The sequence below is a fragment of the Bos indicus genome, chromosome 14 (genome assembly GCF_029378745.1).
Source record: "Bos indicus isolate NIAB-ARS_2022 breed Sahiwal x Tharparkar chromosome 14, NIAB-ARS_B.indTharparkar_mat_pri_1.0, whole genome shotgun sequence".
Taxonomy (NCBI): Eukaryota; Metazoa; Chordata; class Mammalia; order Artiodactyla; family Bovidae; genus Bos; species Bos indicus.
The window spans coordinates 78097668-78110230 of record NC_091773.1 but is presented as its reverse complement, the minus strand read 5'-3'; the positions used below and the strand labels follow the sequence as shown (position 1 = coordinate 78110230).

Sequence of the window (12563 nt, the reverse complement as noted above, 5' to 3'; positions counted from 1 at the left end):
TGGGTGCTATAAACACCCGGTGTCAAAAGGGAGATGATATATATGTATGACATATATGTATATGTATACATATACATATATGTATATCATGTATGATATATATGTATGTATATATGTGAATCAGTTATGACTGATTCACATTGTTGTACAGCAGAAACCAAAACAATGTTATAAGCTGATTTTCCTCCAATTAAAAAGGGGAAAAAAAAATGCCTTGTGTTTTCAAAGCTCACAATCTTGTGAGATAGAGTCATGTATTGTCAATTACAATATAAGACTGAAGCATGCATAAGAAGCTGTAAGAATATAGTCCACACATTTGTGAATAAATTCACCTAAGACAAAAAGATGCATAATGTGCTACAGGATTTTGACAAGAGTCATCCTAGAATATTTTACTCTGAAAGCTTCAGTGTCAAGAAAATCAGACAAATTAGATTAAGTTCAAAGATGGAAGACAGGAATGATAAATGAAATAGATTGGTTTGTGAAAGTCTAAGACAAATCTATATATTAGATTAGCTCTATGACAAGAAAAGAAGAGAACTAACAAGCATGCTGCTGCTGCTGCTAAGTCGCTTCAGTCATGTCTGACTCTCTGCGACCCCACAGACAGCAGCCCACCAGGCTCCCCTGTCCCTGGGATTCTCCAGGCAAGAACACTGGAGTGGGTTGCCATTTCCTTCTCCAGTGCATGAAAGTGAAAGTGAAGTCACTCAGTTGTGTCTGACTCTTAGCGACCCCATGGGTTGCAGCCCACCAGGCTCCTCCGTCCATGGGATTTTCCAGGCAAGAGTACTGGAGCATGAGTCAGATGTAAATACAAAAAACTGTACTCAAACAATAGCACAGTAAGTGGAATTTAGCCTAAGTCTACAAACTTTTTAATTGAGAAAGAGATAGGGCTTGAGTTAGGCCCTAAGTATGGATACATATTCAACAAAAAGAAGACACATGTGTTGACAAATGGAGAGTTTGAGCAGAGTCCCATTACAGGAAATTTCTATTGAGCTGCCAGTTGGGCTAATGCAGAAGATTGTGGAGAGATACAAGAATACCTGTGTGTGAGAGCAAGGAGCTGTTTTTTCCACCCAGAGAGTAGGTACTGGGAAAGTCTGAGTGAATAAAAGAGTAATTAAAGGAATTGTTAAAGAATGTCAGAAGAAGGAGCTGCATGTGGAGAGTGCTGAAAGTATGAGTCTGACCATTACCTGGAGACCGTGGGGAGTCATTGGAGGGTTCGTTGCTGTTCTCTCTTGTTTATTTTTTATATTCTGTAAAAAAAAAAAAAAAAAAAAAGAATTGTGTAAACACAATTTTGGAACTACATCTGTGAACATCCTTCCTATGGGAACACAGCATAAATAAGGGTAAGAATCATACCCCATTTAAGATGACACTTCTGAAATCAGAATTCCTGTGTTAACCCAGCAAGAGAGAGAAAGGTATTTTTCTTTTTTTCCTCCTCTTTCTTGTTCCTAGAATTTACTCTTCACACAATCCTTCAATAAGTAATCATCCTTTAAATGTGTGAGACCGTAAGTTTGACTCACAACTAAGAGACCAGAACTCTTAAATGAGCTGACTGGATTGTTTTAATCTTTGAACTTCCTAGTCACTTCACCTTTCTAAGCTGTCAGGTCAGTTAGCCAGAAGTTCTATGAATGTGCCATAATCCTTGGATCCCTGCCAGCCTCCTTCTCCATTCCAAAATCCTTGGTAGTCAATCTGAGTGTTTTGCCAAGGCAGTGTAGACTTCATAGCTTATGCCATTGTTTTTGCATTTTCACACACACACACACACACACACACACACACTCCAAAGTAAATATACACATTTATTTGTACTCCTTAATGAAAATAGATTTTTGTCCACATATTATCTTAGCAAAATTTATAAGTCTGTTCAACTGTATATACTATGACAGTCAGAAACCCACATCAGATTTTGTAAGTTAGAAGTAGAATCCTGTATTTTCTCTGAGGAAACTTTTGATTTACTGGGAACCTCAACCATAGGGAAATTTACTCTGGAAATTCAGCTGTCCAGTATTATAACTTTTGCATTCACAACTCTGTAGGTATCTGAAGAACAGCTGTGATAAAGAGGGAATAACATCATAAACTGTTGTTTCCATACTTGTTCCACATTTTCTACCACTAAATCTTGCCATCTAGAAGGACTACCTTTTAACATTCACTTGTCAAATACCTGTATCCTTTTTCAAGGACTAATTAAAACATCATCTCTCTTATGAAACCTTGTCTGAGTCCTTGTCCCAACCACATCCTATTTCTTCTGCCCATACGCCCTCATAGTAGTTTTAATTTTTATTTTAACATTTGTCAAATTTGACTTTGAATTATGATCATCTGTGTATTTACCTATCCCTTAAACTTTGATATTCCTTGAAGTTAGAAGCCATGCTCTGCTGATATGATATCATTATTCACAACTCCCAATATTATATTTAAAATAAATTTCAGTAATTTGATTTAATTTATAGATCCAGATATAGTAATTGAGAAGGCTTCAATCATTATTTGTAGGATGTCTGCTAATAAACAATTAAAATGCTCCCTCCTTGTGCTAAGAAATTTATTAATATTCTTAAGAGTACATTTTAATAACATTCTATGATAAAAAATAAAAAAGTACTTCTGTGTATTAGTCTACTCATATGAAACTGGCTTTATGAATTCAAAAGGGTTATATAAAATGGACCACATATATTGCAAAACCCAATGAAGTGTGATTTCTTCTTCTATAAATGAAACAGTTTCAGTGAAATTCCAGGAAAGTTACTAGATCTCATTTACTCTCCAATAATGAAAGAAAGAGTGTGAGTGTGCAACTCTCAACAATCATTTTACCAGTTTCTTATTTCCCATTAAATTTCTAGGGATCTGAGCAAATAGAATAAAGGTACATTGAAAAGTAGAATAAATGTTGTAAATGTGTACAATATTGTAAATTTCAAATATAAACTGTATTAAATTCAAAGCTATTGTTTCACTTTTCTAGAAAGTCAAGTACTTTCCCTTTGTCACTGACCGTACTCCCAAATGACAAAAACATTTTCCATCACTGGAATTAACTTCCTCCTGGACAGTGCCCTAAACATCTCTTTTATTCTCATTTTTATTTCAATGGCCTAAGAACCAGATTGTCACACAAAACTACCACAATGAAAGTTGCAAAAGTTCCTCGTCTAAAAACCAAAATATGTGAAACAGATCACCAGTCCAGGTTCTATGCATGAGATAGGGGTGCTCAGGGCTGGTGCACTGGGATGACCCTGAGGGATGGGATGGAGGGAGGTGGGAGGCAGTTCAGGATGGGGAACACATGTACACCTGTGGCTGATTCGTGTGAATGTATGGCAAAAACCACTGCAGTATTGTAAAGCAATTTGCCTCCAATTAAATAATTTACAAAAAAAAAAAAAAAGAAAGAAAGCCAAAATAGATTAACTCATGAGCATAACTCTTGGCTTGTATCAGGGAAAGAGGATCTTTTCTAATGTAAAAGATCAGTTTTTCCTGGGACCACAGTTCTAGGATACATAAGATACTTACAGTGCTGGATATGACTCCTGGAAATGTCACTTTTTGACAGCTAATTTCAAATAGAGGTTCACACAAAAAGAAAAAAAGAAGGGATTTTATGAGGGAGAGTCTGTGAGAGAAAACAAAAGACAAAAAAGAATTGAGAGCAGGAGGAATCCTGAGGAAAGCACTTGGCAGGCACAGATCAGACTTGCTCTGTGCTAATCTCTTTTCATCTCCTTGAATCTCTTCCTCTTCCTTGGAAACCCAGCTTGATTTTACAGCTTAGGCCCTGAACCAACTACGGCCATGGCACTTTTACAAAAGTCCAAACCATTAAGGCAAAAGCAGCCTTGTCAAGATTACACAGAGCTGTTTGTACACTGTATTTCATTTTTAACTTGACAGGTGAAATTGACTTTATGATGGCAGAAAGTGCAACTTGGAGATCAAACAATTTAGGCTGCTTAGCTATAACTTGTCCTTGCAAATATGCCTCACCAGTCAGAATTGAGCAAAAAATAAGCAGATTGGACAAGATAATTTAAGCATCAAATGAGAAAAATAAAAATGAGCATTTTTCTCTCATGCACTCTTCAATTTCCTGAAGGCTGGTAAATTATTGAGGTATTTCTTAAAGGTGTTAGAATTATGAGTAGAATCATCACTCTCATCCATATTAGTAACATGTCATATTTTCATCTTACTCTACTCTAATATAATATTTTTTAAAAGTTTCAGAATAAAAGATGAAACAATTTACCTACATATTCTCTCTATTCAGTCACATCAGAAAATATTGATAATTTTCACTGTGTGAAAACTATTGTCCCATCAAACAATAGCTATTAAAAGCATCTAAAATGTCTATCACCATGTATGATACTTAAGTTAATATCAACTTTATCTATTCAAGTAAATAACTTCTCAACATTATATAATCATTATCATTAGCATGACTGGTATAATTTAATTTCAAAGACAGTTCCCAGGTCCTTAAGAAAGACAAGGCATGAGACTGGCAGATCATTTACACATGTGAGTGGCAGAGAACTTACAACTACAATTTACAGAGAGTTCTAAAGTAAATACTCTAATAAAAGAGAGGTCAGAGGCCCATGTTCAGGAAGAAATCTGCAAATAGTTTAGTCAAGATGGACAAGATATCAAGAACCATCTTAATCACCACTTCAGTTCAGTTCAGGTCAGTCACTCAGTCATGTCCTACTCTTTGTGATCCCATGAACCGCAGCACGCCAGGCCTCCCTGTCCATCACCAACTCCCGGAGTTCACCCAGACCCATGTCCATTGAGTCGGTGATGCCATCCAACCATCTCATCCTCTGTCGTCTCCTTCTCCTCCTGCCCTCAGTCTTTCCCAGCATCAGGATCTTTACAAATGAGTCAGCTCTTCACATCAGGTGGCCAAAGGATTGGAGTTTCAGCTTCAGCATCAGTCCTTCCAATGAACACCCAGGACTGATCTCCTTTAGGATGGACTGGTTGGATCTCCTTGCAGTCCAAGGAACTCTCAAGAGTCTTCTCTAACACCACAGTTCAAAAGCATCACTTCTTCGGTGCTCAGCTTTCTTTATAGTCCAACTCTCACATCCATACATGATCACTGGAAAAACCATAGCCTTGACTAGATGGACCTTTGTTGGCAAAGTAATGTCTCTGCTTTTGAATATGCTGTCTAGGTAACTTTCCTTCCAAGGAGTAAGCGTCTTTTAATTTCATGGCTGTGATCACCATCTGCAGTGATTTGGGAACCCAGAAAAATTAAATCAGCCACTGTTTCCACTGTTTCCCCATCTGTTTGCCATGAAGTGATGGGACCAGATGCCATGATCTTAGTTTTCTGAATGTTGAACTTTAAACCAACTTTTTCACTCTCCTCTTTCACTTTCATCAAGAGGCTCTTTAGTTCTTCTTCACTTCTTCTGTCACTTGACACCATATGGTGTCATCTGCATATCTGAGATTATTGATATTTCTCCTGGCAATCTTGATTCCAGCTTGTGCTTCCTCCAGCCCAGCGTTTCTCATGATGTACTCTGCGTAGAATCACCACTAGACTGAGATTTGTGAGCAAAAAAAGTAACTATTTCACTTCTAAACCTAAGTGCCTAATATAGTTCCTGACCATAGGTCCTTAATCACATTTTGGTAAATGAGTATATGAATGACTGTGCTAGAATCCTAGAATACTTATCTGTGTTAGAATACTTATCTGTGTTATTTAGGGTATTTAATATCTCTAGGCCTCAGGGTCTTATAAAATTGGAGGAACGTTCTACATCTTATAGGTTACTGTTAAGGCTAAAACAGCTTATGTATGGAAAGGCACTGAGAATATTGTTTCCATAACTAGAATGTTTCCCCCTCAGCTACCATTCTTCATAAACCAAACAAAACTCTTCAAATAGTATACTGCTTTGTCTTTTCCTTTTCCTCTGCTTTGACTGGTAGGAAACTCTTCTGTGTTATCCAAACATGAATGCTATTACACATATATTTGTATTCAACCAAAGTATTCTTCTTCCCCAGCTTTTTGAGGTACAATTGACATAGAACATTGTGCAAGTTTAAGGTATACAAGATAATAATTTGACACACATACCACAAAATGATTACCACCATAGAGTTAGTTAACAGGTCCATCACCACACATCACTATCACTTTTAAGCTGTGTGTCATTAACTGAATGGATAAAGATGTGGTATGTATATATAATGAAATATTATTCAGCATGACAAAGAAGGAAATCTCTTCATTTATGAAAGATGGCAAACCTTGAGAGCATTATGCTAAGTGAAATGAGTCAGAGAGAGACAAATCCTACGTGCTGTCACCTGTATATGGAATCTGAAAAAGCCAAACTAATAGAAACAGTAAAATGGCAGCCAGCTGGGACTGGAGGCCAAGGACACGGTGAGGTGTCGGTCAAAGGACAGACTTTCAGTTGTAAAATCAGTAGGTTGTGGAGATCTACCAACATGGTCTTGAAAATAATCAAACCTAAGAGACAACAGTGACTACTTATGACAAATGTGTATGAAAGTAGCATAACTTCACTCGAGATTTTAAAAAACTTTTGGCTAAGGTGCCATCATATCTCTTCACAATGAAAATTATATGCACTGCTATATCAGGAAAGTTTCGAGGTGAAATTTATCCCTTGAATTTGATGATAGCCAATAGGTTATCTTTAAAATCCCTTGACTCAATGCCATAGTTGAGTCTAACACCAGTCAGTCAGTCAGTTCAGTCACTCAGTCGTGTCCGACTCTTTGTGACCCCGTGAATCACAGCACGCCAGGCCTCCCTGTCCATCACCAACTCCCGGAGTTCACTCAGACTCACGTCCATCAAGTCAGTGATGCCATCCAGCCATCTCATCCTCTGTCGTCCCCTTCTCCTCCTGCCCCCAATCGCTCCCAGCATCAGACTCTTTTCCAAGGAGTCAACTCTTTGCATGAGGTGGCCAAAGTACTGGAGTTTCAGCTTTAGCATCATTCCTTCCAAAGAAATCCCAGGGCTGATCTCCTTCAGAATGGACTGGTTGGATCTCCTTGCAGTCCAAGGGACTCTCAAGAGTTTTCTCCAACACCACAGTTCAAAAGCATCAATTCTTCGGTGCTCAGCTTTCTTCACAGTCCAACTGTCACATCCATACACCAGTAATATCAACTAAAGCACAAATCTTTATAACTTTAGCAATCTTCAACTGTGGGACTAAAGTAGGGACTTTTGTTCTTACTGCTTTGGCAGTGGTCTCCTTGTCTTCTTTGGCTTGCAGAGGTAGATAAACAGCAGTATTGCTCTGGTTAGACAATGCTCAATCTTCCATCTAGACATTCACATGAAGTAGGTCTCCACTTTACATTCCAGAACGTGGGTTCAAACTCAGTGTGTTCAGTCAGGCTGTGTTGGACAGGAACCAGCCCTATCTGATAAGCCAATTGTGCTGGGTCAGTACCCCTGCCCTGTACATAATGAGTGTGAGGACAAATACGTAATCTATACTGAAAACCATGAATGACAAGCCCTCCTCAATATGTTCTTTCAATTTTCTTAACAAAAGAAGTTATAAAGGACCATTAAATTGATATTTGGGGAATATAAAATTACTTGCCTGTTGTATGGTGGTTAGATACAAAATTACCCCATGACTCAGCAATTCTACTGTTAGGCATATACTCAAAAGGGGTAAAAGTAGGAGCCCCCCCAAAAATGTTTGCTCACCAAAGTTCGTAATAGGATTATTCACAACAGCCAGAAGATGGAAAAAATTCAGATTCTATCAACAAATGAACAGATAAACAAAAATTCACACACACACGAGTGGAGAATTATTCAGGCATTAAAAAGGGATTGAAATTATGATATATGCTAGAACATAGATAAGACTTGAAGAATTACACCAGGTAAAATAAGCCAAGCAAGAAAGGACAAACAATATATGATTCTACTTATATGCAGTATCTAGAGAAGACAAATTCACAACTATAGTAAGTAGAACAGCAGTCACCGAGGCTTGGGGAAGGACCAAGGGAGCAAGGGAAGGGAGAAATATTGTCTAATGGGCACAGAGTTTCTGTTTGAAATGATAAAAAAATTTTGGAAATGGTTAATTGCTCAACATTGCCATTGAATTTTGACATTTGAAATTGACTTAAAGTGATTAGAAATGTAAATTTAGTTATGCATATTTTATAACAGTAAAATAAATGAATATTAAAAATTACTCCCCTGTAATACCAATATTCTATTTAGCATAAGATTAAATTTCTTCCAGGCTGCAGAGGGCTGCATGGTGATGAAAAACAGCTCCAGATATGGATTCAGAAGTCTTTTCCTCCAGTCTCAGCCCTGTCACTTACAAGATATAAAATTTGAGCTAGCCACTGAGGTCCCTTGCACTTTAATTTTTTCCAGTTATAAAAACCAATACAGCTGTTTTGAGAGCTTAAAATTATTAATAAAAAGTAATAATGCATATAAAGTGTTTTGTAAACTCTAAAATTTATATAAGTGGATGGGGAAATTTTTATTATACATTCATTTAAGGAGCTTAGTAATAATCTTACCCTTGAAATGTGCTTATTAACTCTTCTTTAAGTGCCCTACAATATTGGTATTGTTGGTAAGTCTCAAAGTTTCTTTTTTGTTCATTTTTCTCTGCATCAAGTACTGAAGAGCAAGTTTTTAGAATAACAAGAATATGCTGAATTTCTGAGGAAACCACTTTTGTATTTACTTTACTTACATTAAACTTTTCCATTTATATTATTTATATACCATTTGTTTATTGTTTATTTAGCCTCATTATACATACCTCAGGAAGAAGGAATAGCTATATTATATATTGTCTGGGGACAAATGGTTCTACAAGTATTAAAAGTATTTAAAAAATTAATTTGGCTACCTGTTCTCATCTTCATTCCAAACCAACTCAATCCATTATCAGTGTTTACATTATCAAACATATAATAAGAGTTTGACATGGCAGTATATCTAACCGGACACTATCTTGTAAAGTCCTTTGAATACATAATTGCATTGGAAAATAAATATGCAAAAGTAATATAAATTTATTACACTTACATTATAGATTAATACCAAAATTACTGTGATGTCAACAACTAATTTCTTGTTTCCCTCCTCAGTGGTTATGTCTTTGACTATGACTACTACAGAGATGATTTCTACAATCGGTATGTAAATTTATCATCCTTGTTTCCCTTTGATTTAAATTATCTTTTAACTCTTCTGTACCTTTCATTCACAGATATTATTGATTAAATGATATTTTACAGTAAAAAAGTAAGTTTCAATTAAATATAAGACGGACAGATTTTCATCTTGTGATTGTACCTACTACAGTATAGAAGATCTTGGGCTTTTAGACTTTGGTGGTGCTTAAGCCTAAAATTTGGTTTCTGATATTTGGATGATATTTTAAAGATTTATTAACCAATATTATTTTCCAGATCTTGAAATTGGAATTCTTGACTTGGAATTCTTCAAGACTGAGAGATTTATAAATTCAGACAATGAGTCCAACCTTCTAAAATACATCTACTTCCACACAACACGCACATTCAGTAAAAATTGCGGACACGTCTCGCTCTGCACGGTAGTGTGGGACCGGAAAGGAAACCGCGCAGAGTGACGTTAATAGTCAATAGGAGAAATAGGGTTGTCCGTGACCTTTAAAAAATTTTTGTCAAAACATTAAAAACTCTATGTTATAAATGTATATATTATACATGTATGCATATATACATACATATATAGAAATTCCTCATGCATACATATAGGAAAATACAGTGAAACGGTTATTTAGTATACTAATTTAAAATTGGAACATTTTAATGTAAAAATACTAAGAGTTAATGTACTTTTTTCTTGTAAAAATGACTTATCAAAAGTAATTTGACTAGTACTAGCCTTCTTCTTTTATTATGATATGAGGCAAGCACCTCTTCTACCCCTCAGTGAATTGTTGTGCTACTAATACTGGGTCAGCTTTGACATTTTATCAATGTTGTGAACTACCTCTAAGATTTCCTCAAGATGATTCCTTTTCTTTGCCAATTTCACTTCCTCTGGGACATCTTCTTCCCTTTTCAGCACATCACAACCACTTACCTCATTTATGTCAGTATGTTTTATTTTACTAAATTCCTCTGTCTCCATCTCTAGAGTCTCTTGAGTGGAAGAGTGTCCACATCCTTACAAACAGCTATTTCTCCTATAATTCCATTTACATTTAATTTTAATTTTACTCCCAGTTTCCCTCCTCGGTTCTCTGCTATACCAATTCCCTCTTTTGATTACCTATTCTTACAAAATCCCACGTGGACTCATCACCAGGAAGCAAAGAGATCTGTGTGTGAACTAACAAATACACAATGACAAATCCCTGACAGACTTTGAAAGAGGTGACCTGATCGTCAGGAACGTCTGTTAATTAGGTAGAGATCTGTGGACTGAAAAACCAGTAGCAAAGCTTGGACTTTATGAAATTACTCACAGTTAATATATGTGGTAAAACTGAAATTTGACTTTTTCTGTTGGGGGGATTGGTGTCATTTAACTTAGGATTGGCAAATGAAATTCTGATAGTAGAGGTATGCGAAACAAGAATTATCTGTGCTAGGTCAATGGACCATACACACACATACAAAAACAAAGTAAATATTGTTTAAAATTCTATTCAAACAAACAAACAAATATGCCAAGGCATAAAAATGCAAAGCTTGAAAAACAGAACATTTTATATAGGGAAGAAACTACATAATCCCTCATAAGGGTCTCCTTTTTGCTCAGCCGCACGGGTCCTCTCCCAGCCCCAGGAGATCTCCGTGTTCCTTCCTGTATGGGGACCTTCCTCTGCGCACTTCTGCTCCTGCCTCTCTCCACTGTCTAGTTAAGGACTCCATTCTTCAGGTCTCAGCGTGGACTCCTCTCTCAGACTGAATGAGGTTCTGTTTCCCTCTCTGCACCTGTTACTGTTCCTTCACAGTACTGCTCCGCGTTTATATTGCTAGATTTCTCTCTGCAGTAACAATATTTGGTTTATTTCTGCTTGCTTTCCTTCCTCCCAGAGGGCAGGAAAGATGCTCAGCTCTGCTTATTGTATCCTCAGGCACTATCATTAAGTCTCACGCATACTGGAAACTCAGCTTTTGTTATTAATTCATTTCCTTAGATTTAGAGACATTTTGCTTTCTCCGAGGTCACATAGTTAATTAGTGGCAGCACTACAATCATAAACTAGGTTTCCATTTATATTCAATAACCAACTGTGCAGATACACACAACAGAACGGGAGCAATATTGGCCTATGGTTTTACATAAAAGGAAACAGCCTTATCTACACAAAATCAAATCCACAGCCATACCTTTAGCACCACTGTGTTCAAAGCTAAGCAAGTGACTTCTCTAGTCATCCTTTTATGACCAAATATAAATTTTTAAGGATGACTTTCTCAAATAATTTTTAAAATTTATGTAAAATATAATATTTAATTTTAAATATTTAATAGCTTGTAACAACCCATCCTAACAATGATGTAAAGATCTGACAGCATTAAAATAATCCCATTTACTGAAAAAAAAAGATAACATTTAACTAGTCTTTCAATTATTTGAATATTTCAGTTTTTGACAATTTCAAAACATTTTCTGATACTCTTCTGTGTTTCAGGATACAGAACACTGTCTTCATTGCTATGAATAAAGTTACCAACTAATATACATTGTCTTTTAGACTGTCAATATGAAACTGTTTTCACATTGTTATCACTTAAATATTTTCTATCATGTGACTTCCTTGCACATTTAAAGAATTTCTACTTAAAATGGAGTAGATGGTAGGAGACCCCAGTTCTGGTAATCAACCAGTAAACTTTGGGTCAGGTTTACAGTTTTCTCAGCGACCCAGGCAGCACTCGTGGTAAATAGCCTGCTTGCCAGTGCAGGAGACATAAGAGATGTGGGTTCGATCCCTGGGTGGGGAAGATCCCCTGGAGGAGGGCATGACAACTCACTCCAGTATTCTTGCCTGGGGAATTCCATTGGCAGAGGAGCCTCACAGGCTACACTCCACAGGGTCACAAAAAGTCAAACATCAACTGAAGCAACTTACCACTAGCCCAATATTTGCGTTTTACTGTGTATATATTACAGCTAAAAAAATCGTAAGATACATATGTAGGTAGATGATAAATAAATATATTTTACAAGCAAACAAACAAGAGCCTTAATCAGCAAGTAATTACAGAGCCTGAAGCTTTCAGATGGTTCTCCATCTCACACAAAAAGCTAACTCTGAATAATTTCCGAAATCATTTGCTTCTCTTATATAAAACCTGTTTGGTTTGTAGGTGTACAGAGATGAGTATGGGTGTGCTGCTAACAGACTGAGCAGCCTGTGCTCTCATTAGTTAATTTCCCATCTTCTGCATTTGGCTAAGAGAGAGAGAAGCATCTGCCATAGTAG

General features: G+C 36.6%; 1 protein-coding gene across 7 annotated transcripts in view; it reads left to right on the top strand.

Annotated features, from left to right (window-relative positions):
* The window catches only part of RALYL (RALY RNA binding protein like), an 819948-nt gene that overhangs the window by 715208 nt on the left and 92177 nt on the right, over positions 1-12563 (top strand). For all 7 annotated transcript variants that reach the window (XM_070802966.1, XM_019974097.2, XM_070802963.1 and 4 more), the window contains one exon: positions 9223-9270. In XM_070802966.1, the coding sequence (XP_070659067.1) occupies positions 9223-9270 (48 nt within the window). The remainder of the gene's footprint in view (positions 1-9222; positions 9271-12563) is intronic.